The sequence below is a fragment of the Macaca thibetana genome, chromosome 8, assembly GCF_024542745.1.
Source record: "Macaca thibetana thibetana isolate TM-01 chromosome 8, ASM2454274v1, whole genome shotgun sequence".
NCBI lineage: Eukaryota > Metazoa > Chordata > Mammalia > Primates > Cercopithecidae > Macaca > Macaca thibetana.
The window spans coordinates 117,637,990-117,658,469 of record NC_065585.1 but is presented as its reverse complement, the minus strand read 5'-3'; the positions used below and the strand labels follow the sequence as shown (position 1 = coordinate 117,658,469).

The following is a 20,480-nucleotide window of genomic DNA, read 5'->3' as shown; positions in this document are numbered from 1 at the left end:
GATAAGTTCCAGTGTAAGTACAAAATGCATTGCCACAGCTGTCAGACGAGCTTTTGGTCCTGTAGGAATGTGCTCACCTCACCCTGTGGCCTTTGCCTATGTGATTACCATAGTGAGAACATTCTCCCTTTCTCTCTTTGCCCATCCAAATTCTCCCTGTCCTTAAATATGGTCTTCAATTTTCATATCTTCCTTGGCACCTCACCCCATTACTCTTGCCCATACTAGACTCTCTCTTTCTGAAACTCATATTCCATTCATTGGAAATACCAAACATTTCAAATTTATGAATTCACCAGCTGTTCTTCGCAATATACCGTTGTCTCCTTCAAAAGTTTCTAAACTTCCAAATGGGGAAGGGATCATGTCTTACATGTCATCCATACCCTTCTCTTAGAAAAAGCAATTGATACAGAGTAGAAATTCAACAAATATTGACTAATATATGATTTTTACCTTCTTGAAGTTTTAAAATACTTCAAATTGCTCTCCAACATCACTGGGCAACTCTCTTGAATCTTTTCAAGAAAATGTAGTTACAGCCAATAACTGTCCATTGTTTAATCTGACCACGTGGATAAAAGATGGTTCTAGCATGGTTCCAACAGAGTTAAATTTGTAGAGGTGTGTTCCTGAAATGAGCTGCTGTGATCTCCCAGATCATGCAGAAGTTGCTTAAGTAAAATACTAATTGAGAAGTGAACCTTCACATCACCATTCAACATCTATCACTCAGCTCACTCTTTCCACACCAGTAAAAAGACCTAGAAACATCAGGATGATTATAAAGTGCAGATACTGGGAATTAGCACAAAGGCAAACCAGAAGCCGGCCTCTCTTGGCATCATTTTCTCACCTACCTGTGTAAATGAACCTTCCTGGGGCTCCTTTGCAGAACTGTTTAGATTTATAAGATAATGTCACCTCCACCACGCCTGGGATGTGCCGGGGAGGAGTCTGTACTCTGATGGCATGAGGGGTTATTAGCTGAGGAATGAATAGGCAGGGAAATAAAATACCCATTAGACAAGCCATCACCAAGGACATAAGGTGTACAGCATCTCCCACTATTGCTCCCCAGGGGCTTCTTTCTCTCTGCTCTACTCTAACTGTAGTACTTCTAGCTCCAAATGCACTCTGCACATCCCTGTCCTGTCTCTGTCTGTGTGTGTGTGTCTCTGTCTGTCCCTCTGTGTGTGTGTGTCTCTCTCTCTCCACGCCCCACCCCCTGCCCCACAACCTTGGAATTTCCTCTCAACTCAACCAATCTAGGTCCTTTATTTCTACAAGCCCAGCCCCAGTCCCTCTCACCTCCTGCTACCAACCCCACCCTCATCCCTGGAATCCTTTCCTCTGCTGAACTCCTATCCTGCTTATGACTTCAAATATTGATCTGGAAAGTTCCAACTCCAACTTAGCACTGTCACTGATCTTTTTGTAATGTTTTATATTATGATGAAAGTCAAACACATCCAATTTAGAACATTTGGAAATTATAGAAAAATATTTTTAAAAAATTAACATCATAGAGATGATCAATATCAACATTTGTTTTGTTTCCAGTACCCTTCTATAAATGTGTGCTATATAACTAGATTTTACATCCATAGGCACTGTTATCCTTATTTTTTTTTCCTGCTTAGTATTACAGTGTGAGCATATCCTTTCTCCTGTATCATTCGAAGTTTTTCAAAACATTTTTTAACGGTGGAGTGACATTCCATCACTTTACAATTCTAGATTTCTAAGTTTTCACCATTTTAAATAATACTTCAGTGGATACTTATCTTCTTAAGAAACTCATGCCCGATTTGCTATGACTTCTATGCTTTTTTACCCTTGGTGTTTGTGCTGCTGATGCTCTAGGAATGACTAGTTTCCCAGATCAAAACAATCTTTGGGCGAAAGGAAATCAGAGTAAGCCTGATGCCTCTGCCTACCTCGCTCCATACAAGCATGGTCCCAAACACCACTTGGAGACCATCAAAGAAGTTGTCCCCAATGATGATGACCATGGCTCCTCCTGTGGTCCAGCCTTCACTCGGGCTAATGGCTTTGATGCAGGGGGTAGCTAAGAAGACAGGAAAGAAAAAGTCAGGTTTGTTCTTTCATGGGTGTCCAACTTTTTGGCTTCCCAGGCCCACGTTGGAAGAAGAATAATTGTCTTGGGCCACATATAAAATACACTAATGCTAACGATAACTGATGAGCTAAAAGCAAACAAACAAAAAAGGTTCATGTATAATTTTTATGATATCCCCCACCACAGATAAGAAAAAGAATCCTTGCCTTCAAAGGATTGGACAACCACAAATAAACAAAAAAGTCCTTGCATTCAAAGGGCTGGACACCATATATGGTTGAAGCTTAGAGTGTTGGGGATGGGCTGCTTTTGAAAGCTGTTGGTCATTCCAAGAAGTTCAAGCTGAGATTTGTTGACTTGCCATCATTCCCTAATTGGCTGTTGGTTTTCACCGAGTCATTAAAGCCTAATGAGTTGACCATTATGTATGAAAAAGTAAAACACTTAGGTAATTGTGCAAAGGGTGTTTGAAAAACCCTGTTGTTTTTGCCCATATTTTTATAAGTTGATCACACTGGAAATGTGTAAATCCCCTTTCTCTCCCCACCTCCTCTGCCCTAAGATGTTAAGATTTACAAGGCCTGTTAATGGGCCAGAGAGAGAAGGAGAAAGCAAAATCTATCATAGTTGAAGGCTTTTTTCAGCTCTATCAAGAGACAATTTCTAATCACTCTACTAACTTTGTAGGAAGGATTTTCCCCACTTCTTCCATATGCTCCAGGCCTCTGGACTTTATATCCCAACAGGAACCCAATATGGTTTTCAGGCCATAACTAAAGTCAATCCATCACTCCATTTCCAAAGTTGACAGGGTCAAAGGTAGAGGAGAACTTTGGCAGGACTCCAAAAACATGAGCCCCCTTTGAACAGCCAGTCAATCACATCCAATCAGTCAAAAGAAACTGGATGGGTTCCTAGTCCTGAACTCTGGGATTTTCTTCTCCCCTTTCAGTGCTCACTGTGGGAGAATTAACACCACTCCAAATTCTTTACTGATTCAATCATTTTCTTTCAGTTCATTAATTCCTGTTTACAATGATACAAGATACATTTTCAGGCTGAGTTAGCGTGGGAGGTGGGGGTTGGGTGGTAATATATAACAAAACATCACACTAGAATAGTAGCCTAATTTGACCATACATTCTGTCTTATAAGGTCTTTCTATACCACTGAGTTGGGGCGTGCAGAAGGAAGGGGAATAACTAAAATGGAATTTACTTAGATTTGTCAGTTATCTTCATCGATATACTTTAATTTTTTGGACAACTTGAAGTTTAACAGTTACCAGTATTTCTAATTACTTTAATGCACTTGGAAAACTACCCAGAACAGACCGTGAATTCTTCTTGTCCAAGCAAACAAAAATCAATTAGCGTCAGTTTCTTTCCAAACATTGTTTTGTTTTGCCTACAATCTGTTTAAGGGCACATCTGACACTTATTCATACATGTCTGGCACTGCAGTGTTCCTGTTTAACTAAGATGTCATAGGTCTACGTTTGCCTGAAATGCCCGTCTCGCAAAAAGGAAAACACAGAACAGAATGGAAAAGAGTGGGAGGCATGAGGACTTGGCACGGGCTGGTAGACGTGTGGGGCTTACAGTGGAGCAGGCTGGAGTCCGTGTTTACAACTTCGTTAAGAAAAAAACCCACATGGTCCTGTGTACTTTCTCTTCTCTGACTGCGAGACATAAATTTGAAGTTCGAACAAGGAAATTCGTGGAGAATTTCATGTGTCTACTATGCTGAGCGCAGGCAGCCCTACCTTCTGATGGGTCAAGTCTTCTTGCTCTCCGTCCATGTTTGGAGTTGTTATGAACAAACATGTTGTCAGAAACAGCTAGGACGTGTCCATCCACGTTCACTGTTGTTGACAACACAACCTGCATATTGAAAGTAAAAAGGAAAAAGCGGGTGCAGTGGAATTAGTTTCACATAAAGTAGCAAATGCACCAAAATTCTTTTTTGCCACAATTCCATATAGCAAAGGGGAGATGGGACAGAACTTGGGACTCAACAGAGTTTTCTCCTTCTGTAATTATGTCAGAACTTTACAGAAAAAGTGGCTGCCCTTCATCCATGCATTGTCAAGAATCTTTGCTCAAAGCACACCCATGTAATGAAGTGGAGAAAATGGCTATCTGCCTGCTGCTTCCAGAAACCTGGTTCTCTATCAAAAGACCTGGACCACCACTGCCAGTAGAGCCTCCACCACAGAAAACTGGTTGTGTGCCACGTGGAAGCTGAGATCTACACACCAGCTGGAAAGTCACTTCTCCAAGCTCCGGAATGGGTTCTTGCACTTCAGACGGGTCCTGACATCATGCCCAGCACTGAGATGCTGGCTGGTGGATTGTCTGTGGTGTTGCTGCACAGTAGAGAGTGGTGGCAGTGATGCCTCGACTTTTGCTGAGAAGATAAGGTTGCCATAATTCAGTGTTGAAAACACAGGAAGTGTAGCATCTAATGAGGGTGAGGGGAGAGGTGGTGTGGAGCAGTGGGAGAACATGGGTTTGGAGTCAGGAAGAACTGAATTCAAATCCCAGGCCTGCTGTCGCCTAACTTGCAACCATGAAAAACTTACTTAATCTTGTCTAATCTCAGTTTTTCTTATCTGTAAGATATAAATACCAATGTGTATCTCACAGTGCTCAAATGAGGTATAATGAGATACAGGCACACATCCCTAGTCCAAGAATCTGAAATCCAAGATTCTCCAAAATCTAAACCTTTTTGAGCACTGACGTGATGCTCAAAGGAAATGTTCATTGGAGCATTTTGGATTTTGGATTTTCCAGAGTAGGGATGCTCAACCAGTAAATACAGGATGCAAATATTTGAAAACCCCAAATCAGAAGCACTTCTAGTTCCAAGCATTTTGGATAAGGAATACTCGACCTGCAATACATATAAAGGCTTCAGCACAGTGCTTTGTGTGTGCCACACTGGGATGCATTCGTGTCCTAACTGCCTTGCCCATGCTGGGCTTGACCAGACCATAAGACAGATGACATTACTCACACACAGAGGTTATCCCATGGCCTAACCTCTGGGGGAAGTCCTAGAAAGAGGCAGATAGGAAATAGGTACCAACAGTTACAAGGCATGGTCCCTAACCTCAAAGAGTTCATTTTCTGGCTGGAGAATCATAGTTAACACAGGAAACAAGTAGCACAAAGATTGATATCGAATCAAGTTCCAGCTTGTGTACTGCAGATCCGGGTCGGGTAGAAGCTCAAAGAAGTGGCTATCAGCAAAGGCTGACCAAGCATAGCAGAAGGGAGAAGACCTGGGTGGTGTTCCCACTGAATCACTTGACCCAGAACACGAGCCACCCTAGACATGGGTCTACTTCTCAGTTCACATCAGTTATGCTTGGCCATTATTATTATTATTTTTGAGAAAAGAACAATAACTTGTTATATACATACTCACACACGTATGGACCTTTTGAGAAAGGGCACTAAATAGGTACAAAATGAAGAGTTGTGTTTAAAAATGACTCTTCCTGTCTACTCCCAAATTAAAACGGTTGATATTCTACATGTATTTGTCCTTTCTTATTTATTAAATGGAGGGCAGGGGGCTTGATCCTGCCATATCTTTTTTTTTTTTTTTTGAGATAGAGTCTAACTTTGTTGCCCAGGCTGGAGTGCAGTGGCACCATCTTAGCTCACTGCAACCTCTGCCTCCTGGATTCAAGCAATTCTCCTGTCTCAGTTTCCCAAGTAGCTGGGATTACAGATGACTGCAACCATGCCCAGCTACTTTTTGTATTTTTAGTAGAGACAGGGTTTCACCGTATTGGCCAGGCTGGTCTTGAACTCCTGACCTCAAGTGATCCACCGGCCTCGGCCGCCCAAAGTGCTGGGATTACAGAAGTGAGTCACAGTGCCCAGCCCTACTTTACCTCTGAATATGAAGGAATGAGGCAGCATTTCAAAAACCTTTTATTATGAATAATTTCAAGCAAACAAAAGAAACAGGATAGCATAATGAATCCCCAGTACTTATCATTCAGCTTCAAGAATTGTCAAAATATTGCCATTCTCATCTCAGCTACAGTAGACCCCTTATCCAAGAGGTCTATGCTCTAAGACCCCAGTGGATGTCTGAAACCTCAGAGAATATCAAACCCTATAATATGCTTTTTCCTATACATACCTATGATAAAGTATAATTTATAAATTAGGCGCAGTAAGACATTAATGACAATAACTAATATTTGAAATATAACAATTGTAAAAAGATATTGAAATAAAAGTATGTAAAGGTGGTTTCTCTCTTTTTCTCTCCAAATGTCTTATTGTACTGTACCTTGGGTAACTGAAACCACAGAAAGTGAAACCTCAAAAGTGGGCGGGGGGACTACTGTTTACCACCACCCACTCCCAACCCTCTACTCAACAATGATAATAATCACAGGTTTGGGTTTTTTTGTAGGTAAAATTTACATGCATTGAAATGCACAAATCTTAGCTGTCCAATTTACACTGAAATCAGGAAGTAAGACTATTTCCATCTCCCCAAAAAGTTATCCTGTGTTCCCTCCCAGTCCATCCTACCTCCATCACCAGCAAAGCAATACTTTCCTGATTTTTTTCTTTGCCCTAAAGAGTTTTTCAATGACATCTTTTTAAGTTATTACATATTTTTAGCGTAATAGGTTTGGGAAAATCCCTAAAACCCATGAGTCCACAAATCATCTCATATAGTCTCACACCTTGAACATGGTGGTAACTTATGCAAAATTTTACATGAATAAGTGAGTGTCAGTCATCCAACCCAACAGATAATTGACTGAGCTTCTACTATGTGACAGGCCCCAGAGATTCAAAGAATAAACTTAAAGGAACTTCAGTTGTCATTCAGAAAATTATCAGTATAATTGCTCACAATTCAGGAGTACATCCTGTCTAGTGCTGGGTCTGTTTTCAATTGTGTCCATGTTAACATGTTACAATCTGGGGAAATTCCTTCCAGAAAGTTCCTATCACACAGTGGCAAACATTAAGATGGCGGCATCCATCATTCCCCGCAAGTTCTCATGTTCTTATCAAAGTGATCTCAGCAAAACACAAGGTCATGTCACAGCCGAAGGGAGAGGTAGAGCCTCATGGCCACGAGGTTAAGATGAACATGAAGATAGTATTGCCTACCATCCGAAAATAATAGGAGAAGAGAGAGAAGAAAGAAGAATCAAACCACTCTTACAAATTGTGTGTGTGAATGCATTTACAAAGATATAACTGTCATCTCTGGAAAAAAAAAAAAAAAAAAAAGAGAGAGAAAACAAGGAGAGGGTGCTTTGGGCTTTAATTCTTCCTTTTTTTCTTTTCCCTTTTTTTTTTTTTTTTTTTTTTTTTTTTTTTTTTGAGACAGAGTCTTGCTCTATCACCCAGGCTGAAGTGCAGTGCAATGGCCTGATCTCAGCTCACCACAACCTCTGCCTCCCATGTTCAAGCGATTCTCCTGCCTCAGCCTCCTGAGTGGCTGAGATTACAGGCACCCACCACCACACTAGGCTAATTTTTGTATTTTGTGGGTTTCGCCATGTTGGGCAGGCTGGTCTAGAACTCCTGACCTCAAGTGATCCTCCCGCCTCAGCCTCCCAAAGTGCTGGGATTACAGGCATGAGCCACCGTGCCCAGCCGTGGGCATTAAGTCTTAATGAGCTTTCCTAGGCACACTAAGGGGAACCTGGGCCCTCTCTGAGGATTGCGTGGAGGTAAACAGCCTTCTCTCTGAGGTTGCTTTAATTCACTCCACAAGCTCCTTGTCATACCATCCATTAATACTCCCTATGCGTTCCTGCCACAAATTTGGGGCTTTCACGAGCCAGCTGATTTCATCATTGTCCATTTGGGTGGAGTGAGACTTAGTTCCAAAGTGAACATTTCCCGAATGACATACCCTGATGGTTCAGATGCACTTCATTATTTTCTATTAACAATAGAAATAAATTTTAATCTCTTGCTGGCTCACGCTGGCCTCTCATGACAGCTAGGGAATTAACCTGAATTATGTCAGTGTCTGCAAAATTTATTACAAGATTTTAAATTATGTCCAAATGTATGTGCGTGTGCATCTGTACATATAGATGTGAGGCAAGTTCCAGGTTTTAATATTCCAAATATCTTAGATGGTGAGGTAGCTGGAAGAGCCTGCCAATTCAACTGAATTTGCAAAATGCGATGGATTTAATTCATAAACTCCGCAACAGGAAACCAGACCTGTTTGGTGGTTGTTTCTATACATAGAGACATGCACTTAAATACTGACTTTTACATACATTTGCTTTACTTCTGGAAGAATGAACTACATTATACAGGTGAAGATATATTTGGTACAGTCAAAACTTCAAATTTAAATTCCTTCACTGTTTACTGATGAACAATGACAACGCTGATATTCGTCTATTTGGAGAAGTTAAGATTTCTGAATGTTTTAGGACCAAAGGAAGTGGAATGCGCATTCCAACATCATCTTACTCCCAGGCCTTCCCCTTCCACAAGCCAACTTCTTTCCCCTAGTGAGTATTTCCTGGGTCACGAAGGCTGACCCTTCCCATCTGGAATCAATCAGTCAACCCCTGACAACTTCCTGAAACACCTCACTCCATTTCCTGTTCTCTCCCCCTTCTCGTTTTCCCCCTGGTTTGCTTCACTCTTCAAAACTGCAGGCCACAGCAGCTTAATGTTAGAGGGTCAGGCACAGTTAGACTCCAAAACACTACACAAGGACACCTTTGACCTTCAAAAATCTTTACATCTTAGCTAAACAAATCAAGGTCAACATTTCTTACCATTACCTTGTTAACTATTTGTATGCATCTCTGCCAAGGGTCTTCTGATCATATAACCATCAATACCACTTATTCACCTAAGATCAACTGATCTGATTTAAAAGAAGCAAATGTGTATGGATAAAAGGTGCCATTTGGAGGTGCCTGAAACTGAAAATCACCAGCATTATATTAGCAAACATACGGAGAGTATTCCATACAAAGGAACTTCTATGCCTCATCGTCTCCTGTCACCTAGACCTGATAACGCGTCTTTTCTAAGGCTGTCAGACTCTATTGGCACTGCCATTCTGCTGGCATGGCCCTAAAGAATGCCAATTAGGAATACAGATGTCCATAATTTGCGTGGGATGGACCCCCAGTTTCTGCTGCTGACACTGGTGACAGTTTTCATTTATTTCTTAGAGTTGATATATCTGTATTACAGCTCAAAGCCTGCAGATCTGAAAACTAAGTCACGGTAAATGATAGCTCTCCTCAACTGATACATTTCAATGCAAAAGCAACAACCAATTTATTTAGGACGAAGTACCTTCAACCCAAGGTTCCAAGAGAGAGAAATCAGGATCAATTGAAATTGCTTGCATTTTTTTCTAAATAAAAGTGGTTTTCGCTTTCTGCCATTCCCTATTTTGTTTTGATGTGATCTCTCATTTTTAGTAACACCAACTCAATAAACAGACCAATTGGAGAGTGACGGTGGTAGGTTCCATTTTAAATCATTTAATTATATGGCAGTGTTAGTTGGTTATACAGAAATAGAAACATGAATAAAAAGTCTGTATCTTCCCTTGAAAAATACAAGAAAGTTTTAAGAATGGAATCTACAAATACGTTAGCAGTCTTCTACCAGTACTCAAGAAAACTGATCGGCTTTCTCAAATTCTATTTTTCTTCTCATTACCCAAAAGTTCTCCCATGTCCCTCACTCCAATAATTTATACAAAGCAGGAGGTGAGTTGTAAAGGAGCCCTTTCCTGCTCATAAAAGGCCACAGTGGGAGTCACCCTTCAGGTGGACACATCCGTTAATCTGCCTGAACAGCTAATTTTCCAATAGAGGAGTTATTTCTTTAGTTATCAGAATGATAGCATGTGCCATGGAGACTTTTACCAAACTGACTTATTCCCACCCTTGGGTTATTTTTATGCCTTTCTCTAAAATGTCCTTGGCTTTTTGCAACACCAAGCGCGCGCGTGCGCGCGCGCGCTTGTGTGTGTGTGTGTGTTTTAAGTACTTATCCTTCTCAAAGCTCTAACTTTATGATTTAGTTGAATTACATAAGTCTGAGGAATGGCCAGTTGGGCCCTACTCCCAGCTAGGCTTTTTCAGCTCCTACCCAGGTGTTTCTACAAAGACCCTAAGTCTCATACAAAGAGGCTAAAAGAAAAAGAGAAGTCAAAATGAAAAATGTGTGGAATGACCAAATGATCTGCTCTTTGAAACAGACGACAATTCCAATGTCTGCAGTCACTAGAGAATAATTACACTGGTTAGAAACCTCCCCATATGGGCCAGAGTCCTTGCTTTGAAAACACACCAAGTTCTACCATTAGTCAGACACAGTTCCCCACCCTTTCAATGAGGGTCATGCACCTCCTAGCTGAATGTGGGGCCTTTGGTAGTTTAATCTCAGTAAAGCTATAACACATCGCATTTATAGCACACTCCACGTTGAAGACTCTGATACCCTACTTATGAATGTGCATACACTCAGCTAAATAAAATGGTCTCGAAAATTCCTGTTATTTTGCCAAGAATGGAAAAAAAATTCTTTATGACATTTTACATCTGGAAATGGAATTAAATTCATGATGTGCTTTTCCCTTATAACTGTTCAGTTGCCATATATGTTATTTCAGCTTTCCCAAAGCATAACTGTTATGTGGGATTTTATTTTCCACCTGTGGAAGGAGGAAAGGGACACAGAAACCATTAAAGGGACAGAGAAAATCAAGACAGACTTCTGGCTATGGCGGGCAACCAAGCTGCAAGTCCATATTGCAAGGAGAAATACACATCGGGTTTTTACACAATCCCAAATTCTCATCGTGGACAAGGTGAATCTAATGACACAGTTTTGTCTAAGCCTCCATTAATTCAATCCAGGCTAACAACAAACAAATGGGCTACTGCAGTTTGTTCCGCCCTACCACTTTATTCTTGGCACACATATTTTCAAGCCAGATTTAAGGCCCAGATTCTTCTTTGTTACAGGACTCCAGAGTCTCCAAAATTACCTTTAAACACCTACCCCACAAGCATGGATTTTGTCATTTTCTTTAAAAGGAATTCCCAGAATTCTCAGCAATGGTTGTTGTTTCATATTCCCAAAGGCTAAATTTTCTGTTCAGTGAAGGATCAAGTCCCAGACAGGAGAACACAGAGTTGACTGCCATAGAGACAGATGTGAGAGGTTCTGGACTACTCCAGCAGAGAGGGGACTGGGCATCAATGGTATTACTCCTGAGAAGATGTGTTCTTTTCCTTTTTTAAAAAACATACATATTTTTAATTCTGTCAAGTTTAAACTGATACACTTGATGGCAAGAATATAAACACTGGTCAATGTACTCAGTTTTTAAAATAATTTAACTATTTTACTTTGTGTGTGTGTGTGTGTGTGTATTTTCAACTTTTATTTTAGATTCAGGGAGTACCTGTGCAGGTTTATTACATGAATATGTTGTGTGACACTGTGGTTTGAGATACAAATGATCCTGTCATCCAGTTAGTGAGAATAATCCCTAATAGGCAGTTTTTCAGTCCTCTCCATCCCTTTCTCTCCCTGCTGGTAATCCCTAGTGTCTATTACTCCCATCTTTATGTCCATTGGTACCCAAGGGACATCCTCTTACAAGTGAGAACACACAGTATTTGGTTTTCTGTTCCTATGTTAAGTTGTTCAGGATCACGGCCTCCAGCTGTGTCCATGTTGCTGCAAAGGACATGATTTCATTCTTTTTTGTGGCTGTGTAGTATTCCATGGTGTCTACATACCACATTTTCTTTATCTGATCCACCATTGATGAGCATCTAGGTTGATTCCATGTCTTTGTTGTTGTGAATAATGTAGCAATGAACATACAAATGTGTGTGTCTTTTGGGTAAAACAATTTCCTTTCCTTTGAGTATACATCCAGCAATGGGATTGCTGGGTTGAATGATAGTTCGATTTTATTTTTTTCATTTTAACTAGAGAAGATACTTTCTGAAGGAACCAACCAGCACTGTGTTTCTGTCAGTCATTGGGTACTTTTTGGGACCCCTAGGTGCTCTGCTACATGCAATGGAAGCTTATAGAAAATATTGTCACAGCCTCAAGGAGCTCACCCTGCAGTGGACAAAGCATAGCAAACACTAGACATAATCAGAAAATATTATTGCATGGTAATCTGTCATTGAGGATTGAGCTGTGTTGCCACTGTGTACTGTAGGGGCCCAATGGTGGGAAGAATCAGCGTGAATTGAAGGCGATCACAGCCATTTTCATCAAGAAAGTGAGATTTAAGAACAGGCCTTGAAGAATTGGGGGAGTTACACAACTCGAGGTTACTAAGATGATTATTCTGGCACCTAAAAAAATTCTAATTGGCATAAAGGAAGTAGTATGCCCAAGAGCTCTCTGCTGGTGTATTTTGGCCAATTTGGCTTTAGAGTAAACACCTTTTAGAGCTTGCTTTTTAAAACCCAGTTGAGAATTCCAGTGGCAATTAAAAAAAAAATCACCTTTTCATGTCAGTGAGGAGTGTGAAGATCATTCATTTGCTTTGCAATACTGAATGTCCCTTCATTTTAATGGTCACAGATACTTGCTACTCCCTCCCTACCTCATTTTATTCCATTTAACCCATTGCTTTTCCCATCTAAAATTTGTGCCAAGTGGGATGGTTATGGTCAAGGGCAATATTTTACTAGCGAAAGTTTTGAGAGCCACAGGGGAGCCATAACATAGTTGATGCAGTTCTTTGTTTGGCTTGGGCATTCTTGCCTACGAAGCTCTAGCCCCAGGGACAGCCTGAATCACCTGTGGCCTATCAAAAATCAGGAGCACACAGGCCCTGGAAGCAGCTGAGGAACTATGCACTCTTATTGCAGGACTAAGAACACTTTGCTTTCCAGGAAGCTCTGCATTCGATAGCCCTGGAATGGGTTCAGGGGCAGGTTGTGTCCAAATTAGAGTCCCTTAAAATATTTGAGCATTTAGACTGTGTTTCCAGCTCACTGAAGTCTGACATATCCTCTCCCAAAAGTTCTCCAGGCAACTACTGCTTTTCATTTCTCACCTTGCCCTTTTACAAAGAACTCAAAACTCATTTCCTGGGTGAGTCAGTCAAGATTTCTGTCACCCTGATTCTTGTTCCCATTCAAGGCATCAAAATTTAGGGGTGGAGGCGGCAGAAGGTTCTAACATCAGAGAAAAGCTTGAAGTCACTCCAGAGAGCCTTCCCCAAGCTTACAGCATTGGACTGAGAGAAAGATCCTCCGACCCTCCAAGGTTTTGTTTTGTTTTGTTTTGTTTTGTTTTGTTTTTTTCTGACTCCAAATAGATAATTATGATTTCTTAACTCAGACTATCTGGTTTGTTTTATCATCAGATAATAGACTCACCTGCTGATCAGAGAGGCCATAAGTCAAGTGATTTCCATTATGTGCTTTAAAACTGCTGCTCAGTAGCACTGCAGATTTCAAATGGTAGATGAGATCACAGAGCAGCTGGAGCAGCTCTCACACTGAAAGATGTGAACTGAAGAAACCTGCAGGCAGCTGGAGCTGTATTAAATTTTTACTATTTGGAGTTAATTTAAACTCTCGTTTCCCTCTCCAACGGGTGTGAGAGAAACATTCAACATTTTTTATTTAAGGAAAATAGATGGTGGTGCCATTAAAAAGTTTTATATAAGAGCTGGGGGTTTAAAAATCATAAGGGGTTGCTGGATGGAGCTTGGCTCTTTTCCAAGACATGAGTAGCCGTGCCCTTTGCTCTCGCGTCGTTTAGTAAACCCGACTAATGGCTCGTGCCCAGCTGTGTGTACGAGGTGTCTTTGTCAGAGCCATTCATTTCCCCCATCGTTCTTCTGCAGTCGTTGCATCCAGCATGTTGCAGCAACAGGCATGAGGCCTCTCACATGATCCAACCACCCTGTGGATGCCAGTCAATCCCAACGGGACCTCACTTCCTTTCTCCATTCCCATCCGGCAGATCTTTCTGCCCTTGGTTCCCTTCTCTGCCCCACCGTGCGCTTCTTCTTGCTTTCCCACAGGCCCAGAAGATGTGCCAGGTGTGTTTTCACAGAGCTCCAACCCCTTCCCTCGAACCCTTCAAATCCCCATCAAGATGCCCTTCCAGCAGGCCCATCCTGGGATTGTGTGCAACCCAGAACCAACTCAGCACTGAAGCCTTCCCCAGCCTGACTCCTGGAATGATTTTTCTTTCATTAGAAATGTGTCTGTCTGGTCAGGTGTGGTGGCTCACACCTGTAATCCCAACAATTTGGGAAGCCAAGGTGGGTGAATCACTTGAGCACAGGGGTTCGAGGCCAGCCTGGGCAACATAGCAAAACCCTGTCTCAACAAAAAACACAAAAATTCGCTGGGTATGGTTGCATGCACCTGTAGTCCCAGCTACTTGGGAGATTGAAGCAGGAGGAGCACTTGTGCCCAAAAGACCAAGGCTGCAGTGAGCCAATATTGTACCACCGCACTCCAGCCTCAGTGACAGAGTGAGACCCTGTCTGTAAGAAAAGAAAGAAAAAGAAATATGTCTGTCCTTCGATATCTACTGACATATCTCTTGAGGCCAAGGATGGCACGACCTGCACATATATCTCAGTCCTCTCCCTAGCATGACTCTGTAAATTAAAAACAATTATTCTGGTGGACCAATCTAAAAAGGGAGTAATTTAGGGGGTAAATTTGAGACACCCAAGGGTCTCTCAGGGAAGTTCAGCAAATGGAAGCAAGCACCTTTATCTTAACTACAAGTAAGCTCTCAGTTAGAGTGAAGTTCATTAAAAATGATTTGGCAGGATGGAGAGAGGTTGGTTAATGGGTACAAACGGTTAGAAGATGTAAGTTCTAATATTTGATAGAGTGGGGTAACTACAGTTAACAACAATGTATTGTACATATCAAACTAGCTAAAAGAGAGAACTTGCAATATTCCCAACACAGAGAAATGATCAATTCTCATGATGATGGATAATGACTATGGACACCCTAACTACCCTGACTTGATTATTACACATTCAATGCATGTAACAAAATATCACATGTACCCCATAAAGATTACAAACAGTATGTATCAATAAAACAATTTAGGCTGGGTGTGGTGGCTCACATTTGTAATCTCAGCATTTTGAGAGGCCAAGATGGGTGAATGACTTGATCGCAGGAGTTCAAGACCAGCCTGGGCAATGTGGCAAAACCCTGTCTCCATAAAAAAATACAAAAATTAGCCAGGCCTGATGGCACACACCTGTAGTCCTAGCTACTTAAGGGGCTGAGGTGGGGAGATGGCTTGAGCTGGAGAGGCAGAGGTTGCAGTGAGCCAAGATTGCACCACTGTACTCCAGCTTGAGCAAAAAAGTGACATCTGCTCTCAAAAAAAAAAAAAAATTAATGATTTTAAGGTTGGATATGTGTCAAGGTTATCAATTCCAGAATGCTACTAAGCTGGTGCCGCCCTTAGGATGGAGAACAATCCAGTGATCATGTCTTTTTAAAATGAAGTCCTTCTGAAGCAGAGGGTAGAAACTGGGCATTCAGGCCTCTAAGCCTCCCAATCTCAAGTAGATCTGATGACATTTGTGTCCTATAATAGGTGATGCGGTGGAAGGCTCAGAAAACTGTTCAGAAGAGCCTCAGCACCTGCTGTCACTATAATGGTGGGTATCATTTAGCTCCACAAACATCTACACTTGACCAAGCCGCTGAGTTCCAACAAGCACCAAGAACACAGCTGGCACTGTGCAGAAGCCCGCTGCTTCCAGGAAAGTCACCTGAACATCACAGAGAAGCAGACTTGAGCTATGCAAACCACTCATTTATTTTTTATATCCTTCCACTAGGATGCAAGCCCTTCGAGGGCAGGAATTTTATGATTTGTTCTCTGCTGTATCTCCAGCACCTAGGATAGTGCCTGGCACACAGAATTTCATTGGTAATATTGGCTGCGTCCATGAATAAATGAATGCGTACCTCTATGTTTTCACTATGACTTGGAACAGACCCAGCCAGTCCATCTATGACAGTGAATTAGCAACAAAAAGCTCTAAATTATTGTCAAATCCTAGTGATTTTTAGGATTTGAATGTGGGAAATGACCGTGTGCCTGACTTTCTCTTCCTAGCTTGATTTTCTTTTGGATTTTAAGACTGCCTGCTCTCCGCCCACACAAGCAGAAAGAAATAAAGAATGGGATTCATTATGTCGTAACAGGCCTGTCAGCTTAAACTAGACATACATTTCTTTTCCTTTCCTTCATTGAGCTGTTAATCTGGGTGTTTCACCTAATTGTTCCATTTCAAGGAGGGCAGAAGTGATTTTCCGCATGCATGACCCATGGATTTAGATACTTGGAGAGCCCTGGAAATCTTGTTTCTTTTCTCTTTTTTCCTTTTCTCTTTTGTGCTCTTAAAAATGTATTTAATAGTAATCTATTGAGCCCTACAGAATGCCTGCCATTGTGCTAGACATTGGCGATACCTACAAAAATAAATAAAACATACCGATTGCCCTCAAGCAGCACACAGTCTATTGGAGAGACAAACAACAACTGCAAGATGATGTGATAACTGGCAGGGTAGGGGCCTGAAGGGAAGGGTGCGTCGGCACGAACCCAGGAACCAACAACTCCACTTGGAAGAGTCAGAAAATGCACCACTAAGGCGGTGACATTCAGCTGTAGCCTTAAAGCATGAAAAGGAGTCACAAGTTGGAGAGGGGTGAAGGGTTCCCAGGCAGAGGGGTGAACATATGGAAAGCTTCCCAGATGGAACAGAAATCAGAGATGGGTATGTGGTGAGCAGTGGGCAGATGAGAACTTCTGGGACAGGCATGGCAGGTTTTCCAGGTAGGCAGAGGCTGAGCAGCCTTCTCAGCCATGCCTTTTTAAATCCAAGCTTTGTGTCCATGGACAGTCAATATCCATGACGCATTTTAATAGGTGTATATATTTAATTTTTATGGATACTTAGCAGGTGTATATATTTATGGGGTTCATGAGATATTCTGATCCAGGCATACAATGTATAGTAATCACATCAGGGTAAATGGGGCATCCTCATGACATTTTGTCTGTTTTTTTGTTTTGTTTTGTTTTGTTTTGTTTTGTTTTGTGAAGAACAGGGTCTCACTACATTCCTCAAGCAGGTCTCAAACTCCTGGGCTCAAGCTATCTTCCTGCCTCTCCATTCCTAACAGCTGGGATTACAAGCATGAGCCACTTTCCCCAGCATCATGACATATTTTAAGAGGTAACTCTGGCATTCATGCTGAGGACAGGTTAGACAGGGGAGGAATAAAGACGGGCTATGGCAGCTTTTCAGGAAAGAGGTGGATTTAGTAGATACTTAGGAGGAGGAAGCGGCACTTTGACAATGAAAGAGGACGGAATGAATCAGGGAACAAGCACTGAGTTCTGTTTTGAACACGTGCTCGCTAGTCATCCAGGGAAGATGCCCAGGAGGCAGCTAGCGTTATATGCCTGCAGCTCTGGTGAAGTCTGAGAATATGGATACAGAAATCATCCAGGAACAGAGGGCATTTGAAGTCAAGAGAGTGGATGAGAGATCACCAGGAAAAGTCCTAAGTGGACAGATCCCCACTGTTAAAGGTTACCTCATATGAAGGATGCCTATTGGATTTTAAATGAATGACATCTCTTTAGATTAGAGGTCCATGGAAGCTTGAGATGTTTCAAGTGGTCTGGAGACCCCTGAAATTTTAATTAAAACTTTAAATGTAATATTTTGATGAGATACAGACTATAGCTTTTACCAGATTCTTAAAGGGGTCTGGCCCTCCCCCCCATAAAAAGGTAAAAAAGGGTTAAAAGGGTCAAAACTCTTTGTGTTTCACTAAGTATTTTTTATGTCCTATAATACTTAGGACTTGAATGGAATTAAAGAGAGGATTGGTTCAAGCTTGAAAATAATCTTGATGTAACAATTTTGGGCTGATTGGATGATTTTTGTAAAAAGAACGCAGGTTCCACCAGTGTTTGGGGGATAAGGGAAGGAGGAGGGAGTTTTATTGAGTTTAGGATGTGATTAGAAATGTTTCATATTTCTATTCCATTCAGATCAAATCCTCAAGAAAGAATCCTTCATATTAAATTTATGTTTGACCATATCATAAAAGTAGAGAATTGAAGGAATGTGTATATGGCTTTAAATGACCATCTTTGTCCTTCTGAGTGAGATACATATTCTAGGAATTTCTGAAAGTCATCATCCATTCAGATGACTGTTCCACCACCATGAGTATGCACTCTCTCTGGTTTTGTTTCATATTTGGAACCTGAACTAAGTTTCTTACTTGACTATGATAGCATATTGCTAATCCTTTCTTAATAATAACCTTCTCTATATTAGAGAGCTTTCATTGAAGGTTATATTCTTAGTAGAATCTAAGTACATTATAAAAATTGCCAATTCTTTTGTGCACCAAAGTACACCACTATCAAGAAAGTGAATGACAACTCATGGGACAGGAGAAAATATTTTCAAATACATGTCTGAGAAGGAGCCAGTACCCTGAATATATAAAGAACTCTGACAGCTCAACAATAAAATGACAAATAATACAACTAAAAAATGGGTAAAAGATTTAAATAGATATTTCTCCAAAGAATACATACAAATGAGCAATAAGCACATGAAAAGGTGCTCAAAATCACTAACCATTAAGGAAATGCAAATCAAAACCACAATGAGATACCTCTTCACACCCATAGGATGACTAGAATTTTTTTAAAACAGAAAATCACAAGTGTTGGCGAGGAATTGATACCTTCACACATTACTAGTGGAAGTGTAAAATGGTGCAACCACTATGGAAAACAGTTTGGCAGTTCCTTGAAAACTTAAAGAAACAGTTACCATATGACCCAGAAATTCTGTTCTTAGTTGTGTACCCAAGAGAATTAAAAACATATGTTCACACAGCAAAACTGTACACAAATATTAACAGTGTCATTGTCTGTAATAGCCAAAAAATAGAGACAATCCAAATGTCCACTAACTGACTAATGAATTTTAAAATGTGATATATCCATACAATGGAATATTCAGCTGTGAAAAGGAATGAAATATTGATACATGCTATCACATAGATGAACTTTGAAAACATTATGCTAAGAGAAAAAAAAACAGACACAAAAAGCCACATATTGTATGATTCTATTTATATTAAATTTCCAGAATAGACAAACCCATAGAGACAGAAGGTGGATTGGTGGTTGTCAGCAAATGGGGAGAAACAGGAACTGGGAGACATGAGTTTTCTTCTTGCGGTGATAGAAATATTCTGGAATTAGACAGCGGTGCTGGTTGCACAACACTGTGAATGTACTAAAAACCACTGGACTCTACACTTTTAAATGGTTAAAATGGCGAATTGTATGTTATATTAATTTTATCTCAATAAAAAATGAAAACAAATTACCAGTTGACTTTAGCTCTATCCTAGAAATAAGAGAATCACAGAATCCATAAAGTCTAAACAATTCTTTTTGCCCTTGTTTTTGCAAAAGTCAAACACTTTCACATAGGATGACAATTCTATATCTTTTGGAGATCAACAATATTTATTCTATGCCAGTGAAAAACTCAGGCACCATGAAAACCCCACTTAAATAAACAACTAAGGAAGCAGAGGAAATATTAGCATGCATTTGCTTTCTGAATATATTTCTAAACTTTGGGAGAAAGAAAATGAGCAGACATTCTCCTACAATAGAAGCCTCTTCACATTTATATGAGTATCCTCACATTCTCAAATTTAAAACTCTTTGAAAGTGCTGGTAGAAAATAGGATGGAACAAATATCCAAACTGTCAAACTCTTTTCTCTGCCTCTGTATCTTCCAGAAATGAAGCTAAGCTTTGGTCAGGGAGGCACTTTGGAATTCTTTTAAATTTCACTCTTCTTTGGACTGCAATTATTTACATTTTTATTTGGAATACTGAGCATAGTGAACTTCCACCATGCACGAGGCTCCTGTTTGATCCCCCAAGAAGGCTGATTTTATTTCTGTTTGTCTTCATACAAGAAAGTAGGGCCAGGAGCGATGACTCACACATATAATCCCAGCACTTTAGAAGGCTGAGGTGGGTGGATCACTTGAGGTCTGGAGTTTGAGACCAGCCTGACCAATGCGGCAAAACCTTGTCTCTACTAAACATACAAAAATTAGCTGGGCAAGGTGTCATGTGCCTGTAGTCCCAGCTACTCAGGAGGGTGAGGCAGGAGAATTGCTTGAACCCAGCAGGCGGAGGTTGCAGGGAGCCAAGATCACACCACTGCACTCCAGGCTGGGTGACAGAGTGAGACTCCATCTCAAAAAAAAAAAAAAAAAAAAAAAGGCAGG

General features: G+C 40.9%; 1 protein-coding gene across 3 annotated transcripts in view; it reads right to left on the bottom strand.

Moving 5' to 3' along the window:
- Positions 1 to 20,480, bottom strand: part of EBF2 (EBF transcription factor 2) — a 202,555-nt gene that overhangs the window by 42,160 nt on the left and 139,915 nt on the right. For 2 of the 3 annotated variants that reach the window (XM_050800249.1, XM_050800250.1), the window contains 3 exons: positions 3,849 to 3,966; positions 1,941 to 2,071; positions 861 to 987 (listed from right to left, as the gene is read on the bottom strand). In XM_050800249.1, the coding sequence (XP_050656206.1) occupies positions 861 to 987; positions 1,941 to 2,071; positions 3,849 to 3,966 (376 nt within the window). Of the gene's footprint in view, positions 1 to 860; positions 988 to 1,940; positions 2,072 to 3,824; positions 3,967 to 20,480 lie in introns of all 3 variants that reach the window. The other variant, XM_050800251.1, reaches the window with a different exon arrangement.